The following is a 17,735-nucleotide window of genomic DNA, read 5'->3' as shown; positions in this document are numbered from 1 at the left end:
GTTTGAGAAACAATTTACAAGTTGTAAATTCAAATTTACTTTTTTTTCCTTTTCTTTTCTTTTTTTTTCCATTTTCTTTTTTCTTTTTTTTCTTTTTTTTCTTTTTTAAATGTTTTTCTTAAGATTTTGTAATACTGAGTTTGGAAGAAGCCAAGCCAACTCGCAAGAAATTTGAAAATGATTCTTATTTATCATTTGCATAATTTTTTTTTTTTTTTTTTTCTATTGGATTAGATACTACTTCACATTCTTACATGACTTTTGAATATAATTTTATACTAGCTAGGTTTTGTGTTTATTTTTTTTTTTCTCTTTTTCTTTTTTTGAAAATATAATCCAATGCATAGACTAATCTCTAATATAAAATATATTTGGAGTACCAGTTCAAATGTATAGTTTATGAAAGCTGTATGTATATTATATTGTTTTAGACAAACAGTTAATCTAATTAAATATTTATTACTTAATATTGTAATGTGAAATAATATAATATTTTCATAAAAACATATATAATTTGATCTACTTTTGCACATTTATCAAAAATTGAGAAAAAAAAACAGAAAATATTTGTAAGCTCAATTCAATGTAAATCTCTGATATCAAAATATTTCCTATATTCAAGATAAAAATGACGAGAGATGTGGATATTCGTTATAGGAATATACTTAAATGAATAATAGATTCGTAATGATATGTAAATGACATCTTGTCATGTTTACATTGAAAATTTTTAATATATCTATAAATGTAGTTATTAAAAAATATATATCAAGATTGTTTTTTTTTCTTTTTCTTCTTCTTTTTTTTTTTTTCTTTGTTTCCTTTTAAAAGTCATCCTTTTTTATAATCACATTAAGCTAGTAAAACAATAAACTTAGCACTTATATAATCAATGCTTATAGTTTCAATCATTTGAAAATTTTGAAAGTGCATGAAAATGATGTAATATGTCTCGATAGAACGATACCTCTGCGTGAAGTATTAGATCTCTCTCTCTCTTTCTTTCTTTCTTTTCTTTTTTTTTTTTTATGTCATTATCATATCAGATAATTTTCATGTCAAATATATAAATTTCTATCTTAACTTTAAGGGAAGAAATGTTGGCTTGGCATTTTGGGCACACACACACACACACACATGTACACATTTTGAAAGTATACATGGCCTGCAGTTGGAGCTCAATTAAAATAGACACATCGAATGCTACGTTAGACTATGCTACATTGATATCTTTTAGTGACAATCACTTTGACTGGACCTCATTGTATATAATTGTGCGGTATACAACCTGTATTGAAACTATTTTAACTCAAGCACGTATAGGTACAAATTCTGCAAATCGAAATCTGATTATGCTTTAGGAAAGACATCGCGTACTTGAGTGCTTCATTAACATCATCTTGTTCTCTTTCATAGATAATTAAATATAAGATACCATAGTTGTCATTTATGGATGATACTTTGGAAAAATTATAAAAAGAATCAGTGAATCGGTAAATTGATTCGGTAATAATAATGGTTAACATACATTAAGCATAGTTAATTGAACACTGTTTATGTGATTTCTATGAGTTTCATATTTTTTCAAAGGAAAAAAATTATAATCTATTAATTTTTCAAATATTTTTCACGAGCTAGTAAACTCGTAATAGTAAGACATTTTAAAACTCCATACGAAATTAAAACAACCGACGCTACTGTTTCTGATTATCATCATCAGTTACTTAAATCTACAATAATAACTAACACATGATATTTTTATATTATACATAAATATATACAAACGTGTCTTATTTCAACGCTTATTCAGAACTAATATCATACATGTGTGTGTGATAACGCGCATGTGCGCTTGCATGTCGTTTTATGTACCGATAAGCAATATTTCATATTAACTTGTAACATCTGAATACTCTTAATAGTTGCACACAACATTTGCACTTTAAATACAGAATCACATACCAGTCCATTGCACGTCATATTGCTACAACGTTATTATATATAAATATATTATTATATATCAGAATTATGTTCTTTCGAGTGATGTATTTAAAGATTTAAAGAGAAACATTGTAAAGCCTTAGATGAGGACTATACAAGCATTTACAATGTTTATGGTTTCATGGTAGAAATAAGCAGATATATATATATATATATATATATGTATATATATATATATACACACACACACATATATATATATATACATATATATATCTATATAAGTTATCGGATATCTTTTAAAACCTTTCATTTTATAACTCCTTTTTTATTACCTCCTTTTTTGTGTCCTATTTATATTTTGCTGCTATATTAGATATAATGGTAATATGGTTTCGTCTCGCAATTATATTTTATGATAATTATGTACTCGTTGAAATTCTTCTACTTTTTTTCAAAGTATTTATTATCATGGCGTCTTTAGCATATTTCCAAATTTATCGTTAGATCATTAACAATTAATTACTTTTGGTCAACATCATTCACTGTACATATTCCGTATAGTACATAGAAACTTTTCTCCCAAAATGAATAGAATTTAATGTTAGACCATAACATTTTAAAGAAAGATTCTGATCAAAATACAACATCACATTAAATAATGTCTTCTTTTAATAATGATTAATTTGTCAGAATTGCAATGCTTTCATAAAAGTCCATCATCTTAAAAGGGCCAACACGTACGTTTATGTAATATAGTATCTCTTATTGAATATTTGCTGATGTAGCAGATAATTTTGGCACTATGTATCTCCTATCTTTTGTCGATTGTGATCTTCTCTAACAACACGTTCCTCCGCAGAAATTTTCTTCTGAGTATTCTCTTTTTCCCTACATTTATTCGCACCTCTATCCCCGTGAATATTTGTACTAGACTCCGTTTCAATATTATGTTCAACAAAACAGTGCACTTGCAATTCATTTACATTACGCATAGACACTGGACAGACTTGGCACTTATATGATTGTAAATTATTTTCTGGTGAAACTGTCGATCGGTTTGCGTTTTCCTTCATACCATATTCCCGTTTCTGTTGATTGAATTGCGAATTAATATGATGAACGTCCACCATAGATTTAGGTTCTTCAGTTGCTATTGGCACATGATATGGTCGAGACATTTCCGCATCCGTTGTCACTTTCACGGGAAACGAATAAATTGGATGTTGAGATATAGGTTCACCTTCGTCGGAAGACGTTTCACCACCGCTAATAGGTTGACTTTGAACTACCTCTGTATCCCATTGACCCATTTTATTTGGATCCTTTTCGCAAAGTCTTTGTGCCAAAATCTGTCATCAGATAATATATTGCGATTCTCAATATCTTGTAATACATTTTATTATCATTTTTTTTTTTTTTTTTTTTTTTTATTGTCAACAATATAGAACATTTACTAACCTGAAGACTAGTAAGACTATTATCACAGTCCGTGGTGTCGATATCATTTAGATTGATACCGGATCTTTCCATTTCAGCATACGTACCAAATGGTAATTTACCCAAACATTCCAATTTCATAATATGCATTTTACTACGCAAATGTTTAGCCAAATGACCGTGTATTCTGAAGGCGATTTTGCAATCTGTACATTTGAAGGGTCTAGGATTGCTAGTAGTGGCAGCTCCGAAGGTAGACGTCATACTGACCTAGATTAAAATAAATAGATTAATATGATTAAATATAAATAAGACGTATCCTCGATAGATCGAAAACAAAAGTCTTGAAATATTACCTTATTGTGATGTGAAACCGATCTTTCGTGTTTCGTCAAGTGGCCCTTTGTCCTAAAGGAGACCGCACAACTCTCACATCGAAATGGTCTTTCGAAATAATGAATATTGATATGCAATCGTAACTGACTAGGTTTGCTGAACACCTTGTTACAAATTCCGCATACGCTTCGGCCGTCTTCCGTTACACTGTAACTATATCCCATAGATTCAATTCTTATAACGATTAGTTTTTCTTCCAATATCGCGATCCAAATGCGTGACGATTTATTAACGAACAAAAAGAATTATAATACTCACCTCACATAATTTGGCGCCGGTCCGGTCGATGGTTGTAAGAACTCGGCTTGAGGTTTAGCATTTCCTACCGTTGGAGAGGGCGACCTGAAATCTGGACCACCGACGACCACCTTTCGAGCTACTACCGTGTGTTTAATACTTTCCACTATGGTCTGTTTCGTCATTTCTGCATTATGCTTGATATCGGAACGATCTACATTTTTTATATCTATATTTTGTGGTCTTTGAGATACATCCTGCAACTTCGGGGACTCGCGCGTAGACGATTGTATTATTTCAAAATGACGTCTTGTTTCTTGCGGTTGAGATCTATATTCTGATCTATATTCCGGCATGCGCATATCTCTACTGGGTGGTCTATTGTCTGAGATAACTTGTCTTGCCTCTAGGTTCCCCGGTGACACGATTTCTTGACTCAAACGTACATCCGTTGGTATCTGTTTAAATTCCGTTCCAAGCGATTGTATCTCTTGACCGCGTAATTTGTAATCTTGAGTAGTTAAACGTAACTCTTGAGCTTGCACACGATAATCTTGATTGGGCATTCTTAATTCTCTGCTAGGTGGCCGAAGGTCTATATTTCGTGGACTTTGACTTTGCATTCTAATGTCCGAAGGTATGCGCATTTCTTGATTAGCCGGTCTAACGTCTTGATTCATAGTTTTAAGTATGGCTGTTCTATCGGGTGGCTCGTTGTTACCGTATTGGATAGAAACGAGTCGATTGTTAGCATCCGAATGGAAATTTTTTGGTGAGTGACGATCCATACCAGGTGTACTACGGGATGATATATCCATAGAAGAATAATTTGTCCTTTCGATCGGATTAATATTCTTATTCATTACGATGCCATATTCGACATTGGTTCTGGAATTGTTTTCATGAATATCGCGACTCGCATGCTGTTCCTTATCTTTGTGAATCGTTTCGAAATTATAGACTTTTCTTTCCATTGCTACATTATTTTGATAAATCTTCTCTCGAATTTCCATTTTAATATCGTCCGACGATTGTTGCTTCGTCACGTGTTTGATCTTCGATTCCATTGCGTTCTGTTGCAATTTCGTTGGATCCGTATACGTTACCGCAGGAATGTCACTGTTTTCCGGATTTCTAGATCTCCCAGCATCTTGATATTTAGGATAAACGTCTCTATCTCCTCCCATAGTTCTATCGATTTTCGAATTTCCCACGCGATATTGTTGTTTTATTTTACTGTCCATGACGTGTCTCTCGGTAAGATATGCTTGAAGCATACGTCCCTCTGCATTAGGCTTCCATTCTCTACCTTGTATAGGTAATCGTTCCATTGTCTGCACTATCGTTTGTAATAGAACTGGTTCTGATACCGGTGTCAAGATGTCAACAGGCATTGCTCTTTGTGGTGGTATTGGGGATCGTACAGGCTGTTGCGTAGTTTGCTTAGTCGTAAGATCCATCGGTTGGGATATCTGTTGGCGCGAATCCGTATCAGTTATCTCTTCTACCTCGATATCCGAATCATCCTTCTTCGATAATTGTATAACGCTACTTCTTAACTCATCCGCGGCTGTCCATTTCGAAGGGAAATAATAACGATGCGAGTGTTCGCTCTGAATGAGGCTAGTTTCTTGATCGGCCGTACTATGATCGCTGGTAGATAAGGTGCTGGAAACGGTTGATATGATATTCGTTGTAACGGAGCTCGATGGAAAAGTCAAAGTATAAGGATATGTCGTTGGCCGACCCGAAGGCAATAATCCTGGTAATCTATTAGTGTTACGTTGCGACAGACTTAGCAAACTTTGTGCCGCTTCGTGCTCTTCGCTCCCAGATTCTTCGCTTTCTTCTCCTTCACCTTCGCTCTCTTCCTCCTCCGAAGTAGATTCTTCGGCATTTCCACCGACGGCCAATCGCGCAATAGCCTCTTTGTCGATATTCTCGTCGCAAACTGTAGTTGGTACCGGAGCAATTCCAAGCTCGACACATTTTTTATAATGTGCTTTTGACTTCATGTGTTTCGTGAGATTGCCTTTGGTCTTGAAGCTGTCGAATTAAAGACAAACGTATATCGTTATAAATTTTAATGGATAATATAAGGTCAAACAGGCGTATTATATACGAGTGCGTATATTTATATAATGTAATGGCGCAAGAGAAGATATAAAACATTACCTAAAGGCACAGTGCCTGCAGGTGTATGGCCGTACGTCCGTATGAGTTCTGATATGTTTCTTCAGCATCGACGGTTTCTTACAACGAATGCCACATTCTTCGCAGACATATCGACCGCGACCTATTCGAATCGAGAACGGGAATGAATCAATCTCTTCCTGCAAATGTAAGCCCGTAAAGCAATATACGTCTTATATATGACTTACCACGACCCCTAACGTACGTGTAATCCTCGTTACTTTCAAAACCGCCGTCGAAAATTTTAATTCTCTTGGATTTTTCTTGTATATCACTTTCTAACCCACTATCCGGACTGGTTGGAGTGATAGGCCTCTGCGAAGAATGCGTCAATATATCTTCTCGCATGGTACAAGCGGTGGTATAATTAAGAGGTCTGTTTCTAGAATCGTAATGCGCCAGATCCAAATCTGGCGGAGCTTCTTTACAAATCTTCCAATTGGAATACATAGACAGACCGTGCTGTTGCGTAACGTACATGGGCTGCGGTCTGTTTAGGGTACAATAAAATACTCTCGTTGAACACTTCAAACCTAGATATGTATAGGCGTGTCCATTTAAATAAAGTTGTCCGTAGGATTTTTTGGGCCTAGGAGTTTCCGGGCTTATAAGGGATAGGGTATTTGCCGTTGGCGTAATTCCGTGATGTTTTTTTGGCGTAAACGTACCAGGTTTTAAAGGTAAAGAAGTGGGTCTTAAAAACTTATTAACACTGGTCTCTTCTTTAGCACCGTCGCTACTTTTCGGCGACTTAGCTTCAGACTTATCCGCTTTAACAACTAATTCTACGGAAGTTTTACTTGGCACTTCTGACTTGGATGAATCTAAATTCACAAGTATCACTGGTGGTGTTGGCGGTGGTGGCGGTGGAGGAGGTGGCGGCGGCGGCGGTGGAGGGGGCGGGTGTGACTGCGGCGGTACTGCTCCCGCTAATACTGCAGGATTAGATTTTAATTTGGTTTCACCGACGGTATTATAACTTTCGACTATCTTTCCTCTACCTTCGAGAACGTTAATTTTGATACGACCATTTTCACGAGAGGGCGAAGAATCGTATTTCAAATTCGAGCCGTACTCTAAAGTTTCGACCTGCGTTCTGCCGATTTCCATCTCGGCAATGTTCCAAGTAGAGGGCCTCTTCCTGTTCTCCGAAGTCGATTTAGGTGAATATTTGTGCTTGGCATACGAATTTGCGGAATTAACAGGTGCGTCGATGCCGTTAGAATAAGCGTAAGTTCTTTCGACGTTGGGACTTTTCTCGACAAGAGACAACTCTCTCTTTTCTCGGGGGCTCTCTATGGCTTTATGTTTCGCAGGAACGTTGTGTTTGATATGACGATCGAGTTCGTTTATTGGCAGATCGGCGACAGATGTGAGAGACATCCTACTTGGTCGATATTTGTCCGTAGAATTATCGACCTTGACGGTAGGAACTTTGGGACTCGTTAAGCCACCGGCGCTTCTCAAACCGTCGCTGCTAGGAGTTTTGAAGTTAAGCTTGTTCTCCTTCGCGGGACTAGCTAGATCCAATGGCTGGCCCATTATAGAGACGTGTCCAACGGATATTCCAGGTCCCGGCATTCCAGGTACGTTGGGCGCCTGAATTTTGACCGGACTTGCAAGATCCAAAGGTTGGGGTATCATGTGCAGACCCGGCACACCTGGTATGACTTTGTATCCAACCTCACCGGACGCCACACCAGGTGATATATCTATAGGTGGCGGGGGCGGTGGGGGTGGTGCACCGGTCAAGGTATGTGGTCCTGGCATACCAGGTACGTAAGGTATAACCTTACCACCGTGAAGAATACTCGTTATACCCGCTTGAGGCAACGTCAACGGATTGTATGCGGTTATGCTCGTCAATGGATTCAAATGCGGTTCCAGGTAGTTGTAGCAGGACATCGTCGGTGCTATGTTTGGAGTTGATATGTTTGGTATGATGGGGGCCAACATTTTTGGAGTGTTTGGCAAAGATATGGAGGAACTTTGTGTGCTTGTAGGCGTGCCAGGCGGTTTATGCACCATAGTACCGCCCGAATGAAGACCCGATCTTACCACGATCGAAGCTGTCTCCGACGTGACGCACTTGTTGCTTGAGATCTGTTCGCTCGTCGGTGAATTAGTTTGTCGTGGCTCGATTCTCATGGTCTTCGTCTCGCCCGTATTGTCGAGTATCCTAACCTCCCCCCCGAACATTTGCAAGGAGTTTGGCCTCGGATATTTGCTTAGTTCCTCGAGAGATCTCAAACTAGTTGGGACAGATTCCGAGCGCTGTTTTTTCGCGGGTGGCGCGTAAGCGTCAACGAGTCTCGTGTTACCCAACAGAGGTCCTGGCGAAGGAAGAGGTTGCAAGGTAGCATAATAATCGGAAGACTTCGACTCGAACTCGGATTCTCTCTTCTCGTTATCCAACTGATAATCCGATCTCCTAGGGCTGATCGGTCCCTTGCAATAATATCGTCGATGAGTCTCGAGATTGTCGATACTCGTGTACGGTATACTGCACGACGGACATACATAATTCTCGATCTCCGTGGTAGCCTCTGCGTCGCCAGTTCCGCGCGTCTTCAATAAAAGATCCTTGATGATCGATGCCTCGCTATTGCTCGTCGGTTCTCGATCCGTAATCTCTTGAGCGAAACTCTCGCTGTAACAACGTTTTCTCGTCGAGGATTCGTCCGCCGATGAGAGATTCAAGGGTTGATCGGACTGCTTTATCTCGACCATGCTCTGCTGTCGTTGCATTAATTTATGAAGACGAGGATCTACCGCATCGACGATCGCACGATTGTCCGTTATAATTTTATCGATGTGTTCCTGCAACCTATCCGCGTTCGGTTTCGCAGCGTTCACGGTGCTATTATTACTGGTCACAGCTACGGAAGAATTACTGGAAGAGCTCGTTGTAGACGAAAACGAAGACGTTTCCGTCTCATTGTTTATCGATTGGAGGGCGGTGTGGAACTTTGGCTTGTAGATTTTTCCAGTCTTGACGGTCTTCACGACGGAGGAGGTCGTCGTGGGCGTTGACGTTGGCGGAGGTGGTGGAGTCCCTGTACCGTTACTGGCACTGTCGGACAGGCTAATGTCCGAGTCCTCCGACACCTGCTTCAAAATTTAAGACACATACGAACGTTTACGCATGGAATATCTTTATTCGTGATTTATAGCCTATAGAAAGGTTTTTTTCATCGTATTAAAATTATATTAATCGTATTAAATTTCTATAAGAATAAAAATGAAAGATAAGTTAATATCCCTGATAGCGTACCTTGCTGCTATCGCCGCCTTCCATTTTCAAAGCGTGAGTCCGAGATCTCCGATGCTTGTAAAGATTCGACTTGGTCTTAAAAGCGAAACCGCAGGGCACGCAAGGATACGGTCTCTCGTTGGTATGAGCCCTAATGTGCTTTTGCAAAACGCTTGGCTTGGCACAGGAGAGCTTACAATAAGGGCAAACGTATCCGGTTTTTCGCGATTCCGCGGGCTCGGTCTCGGTCTCAGGAGATGCCTCGGCCTTGAGGGCTTCCTTTGGAGAATCTCTGCTCTCCTTGACCGCTTCCCTTTTCTTCTGGACATCGGTATTCCCCTTATCATCGGCCGTGCTTTCCTTCTTTGCCTCGACTCGAGGCGTAACCTCCGTCGTCGCCATCTTCTTAAACTTCTTGTGCAAATACTTCGGCTCGCCATCGTTATTGTTGTTGTTATTATTGTTGTTATTATTGTTGTTGTTAGTTAACTGTGGATCTGTCATCGCCACAGTATAGAGCTCTGTAACGAACAAGAGGTGTCGTTTTAAAAAACTCATCTAGCTTTTTTTTTCTTCTTCTTCTAATTAAACATAAATCTGACGATCGCTAGGGAAGAATAAAAAGAGAGAAAGAGAGATAATCATTCAAGCGTAGGTTATTAATTACTATATTGTTTTTGCAAATGTATTTAGAAAGTTTGCGCACTACAGATTCCAAGTAAATCGATCCAAAGAAGAAGGACAAATTCGATTATCCATTTGAAACGTTCAATATTCACGGCATACAAAAGGTCGTACTTGTGAAATTATGCGAGAATGGATTACGAAAGCGGAAGAAGCGGAGTTCAACAGTTCAAATAGTTATTCGATCGCCTTACACGTATACGCGCGCTTAACTAGATGGGAAGTTTCCTGCGCTTAAATTTCCATATTTAATCGTTCGATTTTTATTCCCATACATATATAAGATTTTTTTATTAGCACAAATATTTTTATATACATTTGCGAGGCAAATTCGTATCGCTATACGATAAAGGATATACATTGAGACAATTTTCCTTCCCACAATAAATTAAACGTTAGAACATAATTTCAATTAATCATATTACCTGGAAGCCAAATGAAAGATTTCAATATAAATTTCAACGTGAAAAGAACAAAAGTCGCTTTTCTTTCCTACTCCAACGATTTTTCTAAGAATTCTCCCTAACCAGAAACGAAACAAACAATGGACTTTAATGTCACTATCATCTATCCATTAATAGAGGATCGTACTTTTTTCCTTGGACATAACTTTTCTGACATCTTTCCTTCCTTCCCCGAAGTGTGTCCATTTATTTCATTCTCGTCTATTTATATCTCGATATGGATAGAGACAGTGTGAGAGAGAGAGAGAGAAAGAGGGAGACAGAGGGAAAGCAAGCAAGAAATTTACGTGATAGACGTACACAATACGATGAATGATAAAATAATAAAATAAAATAAAGTACAGAGAGAGAGAGAGAGAGAGAGAGAGAGATCCCTATAACTATTTTTCACTGGATCATTCTCTAAAATTCAGATCTATCTCTAAAACTAGCATATCGTTATTCGATTATACGAGCGAGGATAATGAATAAAAAGTAATTATTATAAAGTGCTTACCATCGTAAATACAATGAAAAAGAGAGAGAAAAAGAGAGTGGATGAGAGTGAGTTGAAAAAAAAAAAAAAAAAAAAACGTAAAAATTGTTGACTACGTCTTATAGATATGATACGTTGATTAAATCTCTCTTTCTCTTCGTGTTATTCAGTCCAATTGTGAATATGTAAAAATGTGCACGGCTTGGTTCGGAGTCATGAGAAATGAATGAATCAACGAGGCGACTGCCTCGTAGTCCCATTCACCGCTTTCATGCGTATTCCACGAAGTTAACGTCGTATCAACGCTTATCACAGGACGCTCTTTATGCGGTACAGACCGAGTCACAAGTTTATTTTTATTCTTCTCGTATATCTATGCGCGAGCACAGGACACATGCACACACGTTCCTATCTTTTAACTTCTGTCTTTCTCTCTCTCTCTCTCTCTCTCTCTCTCTCTCTCTCTCTCTCTTTTTGTAGAATTTTAACCGAAAAAAAAAGAAAAAGAAAAAATCGTCGATATTATTTTGTTACGAGAAATAAAATATATGAAACGTTCCGTCCGTTGATAATGAAGGTTCATTCTTGAAGATAAATCGAATAATCAAAAGAGAATCATAATTCGTATAGTAGTTCTCTCTCTCTCTCGTTTTCTCGATGCGTATTGATGTTATTGTTGCTTGCCCTCTATCGCGATAGCTCGATCCTTGACCTCATCTTCTCCTCACTGCCATTTAGACGACTTCTCTTCGATGGTTATAAAAGTATCGATCTCTAGACATACTTTGGCACGCGTATTACGTGTTAACGAGTGGGATCGACTTTCGAATTTAACCGATGATTACACTTGCTAACTCCGATCTAACTTTTCTCTACGTTTCACAATGATAAATTTTCCGAGGCATGATGTTGCAATTAAGATCGTACGAAGTTTAAAAAACGAAACAAAAAGAAAAAGAAAACGAAAAAAGAAAAAAAAAAAAGAAAAGAAAAGAGAAAAAGAAAAACAAACAAAAAATTTTGTATAGATATCGGAGCTACGTAAATATAGATTGGATGGCAATGCTCAGAGAAGCTTGACCTTTGTGTTATTTATGAGAGGGCGAGGCAGTGGCCTTTAATTTATGCTTAGATTGCATCGCGACTCGCATCGCGTATGTATGTACTATATACATATGTACGTACGTCGTACCCCGTCTTTCGATCGATCTCACGCTTTTTTTCCTCTTCTTTGTTTTTGTTTTTTTTTTTCTTATTTCTCTTTTTTTTCCCTTTCTTTCTATAATTAATTATGTCGTCGTTTGGTATTAAAAAATGACGAAAAATTTTTTTTGTCCATGTTTTCATATATATATATATATATATATAAAAAGTGGAAACACGTCGGAAGAGTAAATATTGAATGTGTCGTGTCGCGGTAGTAGTCGACAAAGTAATTTAAGAAGTTTAATGAGCGTAGCGTTTGGTCAACAGTGAGTCACGTTTTAGGATCGGCCTCGACCTCCCTCTTCCACCCCTCTGATTTTACGATAGTTTTATATTTACACGCCACGTTTCTGGCGTCACGCGTGCGTTCCTCGCCGATAACGTTTAACGATCCTCAATCGTTACTAGATTTTAATGGAAATTCCTATCCTACAGGCGTGAAGAAGTTTCTCCGATGATGGCCTGAACAAGAACGAAAACAATGGGATGATATAAGGATGGTTGCTTGATTGGATATGGATGGATGGTCCAAGAAGGAAACGGGATGTCTCTTCTTCTACCAAGTGGCAAACGAGAAGAGGAAAAGAAGAAGAAGTAGTAGTAGATAGAGTTGCTCACCCACCCACTCCCCCCCTCTCTTTCTCTCTTTTTCTTTCCGAGATAGCCATGCGGTTGGAGAATCGTACGGTGCTGCTAAGAGCAAGTAAGCGGGAGAATCCCGCAACGCGCAAGTGAGTCACGCGTACGTGCGCGGCTATCACTTCACCAACGAACACACAAAACCGACGATACACAAGGAACGAAACACAACACACACAACGACGGCGACGACGGCGACGACGACGACGACGACGCAACGCCACGACAACGTTTCCCCTTCTCTTGGCGGTTCTCCCAACCAAAGTAACGTCGTCGACGTTCTTTACATCCCGTTCCCCTCTAAAGGTCCTAGCAATACTTCCCCCACCATTCTCGATCATCGCCTGCCGGCAGGCGAGCAAGCAACGGAGAGCGCCTCTCTACGGTCACCACGAGGGAGACCCCTGATCTCTCCTCTTCTCGCTTGGCTTCTTTCCCTCCCTCCCCCTCCCCAGCCCCTCCCCTCCTAACCGATCCAAAGCAAAGGCAACACCACAGCGCAACACCAACAGAAGAGGCAGGCAAGTACTAAACAGACCTCACTTCGAATCAACGCAAATCCACCAACAACCGACAACAGAGTACAGTGTATATATATATATATATATATATATATATATATATATATATATATATATGTAGGTACAAAGCAAGCAAGACCGCGTGAGCAGCACTATAGAGAAACGATTGGGTCAGACACCCCGTGAACGTCTACGTAGCCGTGTCTACCACGGTTGCAACCGTCTACGTTGTCCCTAGGACGTTCACGGCCGTGTGTATATCCACGGAATTCCCCCATTGTCTTCTCAACGATCTCTCTTTCTCTTTTTCTGTCCCTCTCTCTTTCTCTTTTCTTTCTTTCTTTCTTCCTTTTACTTAGCCGAGAGGTACCCGGGGTATTTCCATCTTCTTTCGAACCCACACTTTTCTTTTCTTCAAAGATATATCTTTTCCGTTCTTTTTCTTATCGAAAATCATCCTAGAGAATGATATCTCCCTTTTTTGTTTTTTTTTTTCTCTTTTTTTCTTTCTCTTTTTCTCTCCTTCCTTTTTCTTTCGCACCTGCTGCCACGCAATTTCGACCCGAGAGAACCCAACACACATAGGAATGTTTTCCTATCGTGGCTTTCAACTGTCGTGTCCTTTTTAGTTCTCCCTCTCTCTCTCTCTCTCTTGTTTATGTTTTTTATTATTTTTTTTCTTCTTTTTTTTCTTTTTTGTTTACTTGTTTATTGAAAATGGTACAGATTTACCTATCGATCGGAATGATATTACAACTGTTATATTTCTCTGATCTCTTTTGAATATTAGCTATTAATACACACACAAACACACATTCTCTCTCTCTCTCTCTCTCTCTCTCTATCTCTCTTTATAAAGTATCATCTCTATCTCTTGCGTCGTCGATAAGAAGAGAAGGAGAAGGAACAAATATCTTCTTGGCGATATGATAATCGATTTTCTTTATCACCAAAGTACTCGGAATTTCAGTGGATTTACGCGAAACTTTTGGGATCTTCCTTAACCAACCAACCAACCAACTGGTAAACTTTCTTGGTAAAGGAGTTTGAGATAAGCATTCGAGAAAATCTACGGGAGAAAGCATTGTCGCACGCTTATCGTCGATAAAGGGGTTTTCCTTATGATTATTTTTATTCGTTATTATCGTTTCTTTCTTTATCTTGTATAAGTACGAGCTCGTAAAGTCTCGTTCGATAACGGGCAACTCGAGCGTTAAAAATCTGAACATTTCGGTAGTCGCTTCGTCGCGCGTAAATAATTGCAGCGTACTACTACCATTTTTCTTTGAAAATCCAAGTCATCTCGATAAGAGAACTTTAATAATGTCTTACGCGTGAACAAATTGTACGATTCATCCGATTAGCGAATTTCACTCGCTTCACTTTCCGAAAGTTTCCATTGCTACTTTTCGTTTAGACATATATATATATATATATTTTTTTTTTTAGAAATGTCACGAATCAATGAAGAGAAATTATAGATTAGAATCGACTCCAGGGAATACTCGATAAAACGTATTATACACTTTCTCGTACTTATCGTTTGTGTTTTGACTCAACACTCAACGCTCCTCATGAACATTACATAATATTATTTAAGTGTGAGAGAGAGAGAGAGAGAGAGAGAGAGAGAATCATCATGCGTTAGATCTCTTCGAGAGATTCCAGAAGAGCGCGGGTTAGCTCTGACACGAGTTTACAACGAACGAAGAAAGCGAATGTTCGCGATGCATAGAACATTTTCTTGCAAAAGTCAATGGCTTCTCGAAAAGTTCCCTAATAGTTAAAGCGAATTCAATCGATTCCGCGTAAACGCGTAGTAGATATCTCGCGACAAATTAATTGAATTCCTTCGTTAGATCGTGTGAGAAAAAGCGAGCCGAGGAATTCCGTGCTCGCAAGCTTGGATTCTTGTTAGCCCACGCGCGACAACGAGGCTCTACCAGAAAGCAAGAAAGAGAGAGAGAGAGAGAGAGAGAGAGAGACTCTACTCCTCGAAGGTTCTCATCTCTAGCCTCTAACATTTTCGCGTAGTTTAACATCATTCCTTATTCGAACTTTCTTTTCCATTTTTATTATTTTCTCTTTAGACCAAGAAAGAGAAACTAAGACGCGGATATAAACGACGTGGATTTCGATCACCTGATAACTTTTTTAATTAATATATCGTAGGTTGCGCTAAAATCGTTCGTTCTAAAAGGGGAGGGAAGAGGAGGGGAGGAGGAAGATCGATCGACGATCTCGTTTGACGATTGACATCGATCATCGTAAAATAAATAAGGAAAATGAACAATGAATTCGAATGGAGATAGCCGCGCTCGCGAGAGAGAGAGAGAGAGAGAGAGAGAGAGAGGGAAAGAAAGAGAGGGAAATCGAAATCTAAATCTAAATCAACGAGGAAATTTTCGAGAAACGATTTTCCTGCGATGCCGAGATACGACGATCCTAGTCGTCGCTCAAGACGGAGGTGTCTCTCTCGTGGCGTTGCATGAAAATAGCCGAGTGTACTTGGAATATCGTGCGGCCTACGCGGTAAGCATGCTAAAAGGCGTTCGTTCGGGTCGCATCGGCTTGAGAGAGTGAGTGAGTGAGTGAGTGAGCGAGAGCGAGAGAGAGAGAAAGAGGTTGTAAGCTCTTCGAGTAGAAGAGAAGAAAGAGGAGGAAGGAGGAGAGTCTTTCTCGTCGCTCGGTGGTCGGGAGGAGGAGGGCTCGTGGTTCACCTGTCGTCATGGCAACGCCGCTTCGCCGCTCACTTGTTACTCCATCGGAATGGCTCGGCCCTCTCTTCGCTCGCAGCATCCGTAGGAACGCGAACTGAACGCGAGTTACGATCTAGTCGTAAGAGAGAGAGAGAGAGAGGGAGAGAGAGAGAGAGAAATATGCTCGTTTATCGCAAAGAGGGTGGGTGGGAAGGAGGAGGCAATAGTAGACGGTGCGTTTCCGTAGGGTAACACATCTGATAACACGAAAAGAAAAGAAAGGAGAGAAAAAAATAAAAGAATAGAGGGAAAAGAAACAAAACAAAACAAAACAAAAAGAAAAAGAAAGGAAAAAAGAAGAGCGCTTTGCTGCTCCATTCGCTGCTTGGCTTATACCGTCGAGATGTGCCTCGTGCATCACACGTTCGTGCATCACCCACCCCTTCGTGCACACGCTTCTTACATGTCTCTCTATCGTCTCTCGCTGGGTCACGTTGAAGAGGAGCGCACGGAGGAGGACTCCCGGATATACGACCAGAACGTATATCTCACGGAGTACGTACGGGGACACGATTTTATTCGAGTCGCGCGGTCGCCTGCCTGGAGGTCTGAAGAGGGGTTAAAGAAGAAGAAAAACAAGACGAAGAAGAAGACTACTACTACTACTACTACTACTACGGCGACGACGACGACGACGACGACGACGACGACGACGACAACGAGTGGCGCTCTTCTCTTCGCTTCTCTCTTTGCCGTCTCTCTCGGCGCGCACTCGAGCAGAAGTCACTCTTTCTATTTTAAGCGACGTGCACTCGGACCCTCGCTCCAACGCAAGCGGCCGCGCATTCTCGATTTTCTACGTGTTGAGGCGCGATGGACGACCAAGCTCTCTCTTTCTCTCTCTCTCTCTCTCTCTCTCTCTCTTTCCATATCTCTTTCTCTTTGTAACTCTTGACACATACACTAATGCACTCACGCAAAAGATCGATCTCTCTCTCTCATTCTTTCCTTCCTTCTTTCATATATATATATACATATATATATATGTATATATATATATTTGTATGTATGTATGTACGTACTATGTCTCCCTTCCTTCTCGTTATCCACTTACGAGCGCGTCGATCTGTTTGCTATGCAAATCCCGTCCGACCGGCGCTGACGTAGACGGCGGCAACACCAACGCAGAAACGGGTCCGTCGACGATATCTCCTACTAACACACTTAACCGCTGCGCGGTTAGTCATTGCCCGCGGACGCGGCGCACACGTAGAAAATGTAATCGGACGACGACGACGACAACGACAACGACGAGAAGGAGGTGGCGGAGAAAGAGGAGGGAGGAGGAAAAGAGGGGAAGGAGAGGAGGATCGACAACGAAGCGGGGTGGAGAGGAGTAGCAACACTTTCGAGGGAATCTCCTTCTTTTATCTTTCTCTTTCTCGCTCTATAGTAGCACGTTGCGTTATCACAGAACTCTCTCTCTCTCTCTCTCTCTCTCTCTCTCTCTCTCTCTCTCTCTCTCTCTCTCTCTCTCTCTCTTATGCTTTCAACTTTGTCACACGAACACACACTGCGTGCCGCTGA

General features: G+C 39.9%; 1 protein-coding gene across 10 annotated transcripts in view; it reads right to left on the bottom strand.

Annotated features, from left to right (window-relative positions):
• Positions 1-1,006: 1,006 nt before the first annotated feature.
• LOC124426763 overlaps positions 1,007-17,735 on the bottom strand; it is a 19,345-nt gene continuing 2,616 nt past the window's right edge. For 3 of the 10 annotated variants that reach the window (XM_046968849.1, XM_046968852.1, XM_046968853.1), the window contains exons 2-8: positions 9,482-9,981; positions 6,396-9,318; positions 6,190-6,310; positions 4,036-6,060; positions 3,738-3,930; positions 3,403-3,651; positions 1,007-3,293 (exon numbers count right to left, since the gene is read on the bottom strand). In XM_046968849.1, the coding sequence (XP_046824805.1) occupies positions 2,745-3,293; positions 3,403-3,651; positions 3,738-3,930; positions 4,036-6,060; positions 6,190-6,310; positions 6,396-9,318; positions 9,482-9,964 (6,543 nt within the window). In that variant the 5' untranslated portion in view covers positions 9,965-9,981 and the 3' untranslated portion in view covers positions 1,007-2,744. Of the gene's footprint in view, positions 3,294-3,402; positions 3,652-3,737; positions 3,931-4,035; positions 6,061-6,189; positions 6,311-6,395; positions 9,319-9,481; positions 9,982-12,911; positions 13,433-16,169; positions 17,173-17,230 lie in introns of those variants that run through there. The other 7 variants (XM_046968850.1, XM_046968851.1, XM_046968848.1 and 4 more) reach the window with 7 other exon arrangements.

This window comes from Vespa crabro, chromosome 9 (assembly GCF_910589235.1).
Source record: "Vespa crabro chromosome 9, iyVesCrab1.2, whole genome shotgun sequence".
Lineage (NCBI taxonomy): Eukaryota > Metazoa > Arthropoda > Insecta > Hymenoptera > Vespidae > Vespa > Vespa crabro.
This window is presented reverse-complemented; position numbering and strand designations above follow the sequence as displayed.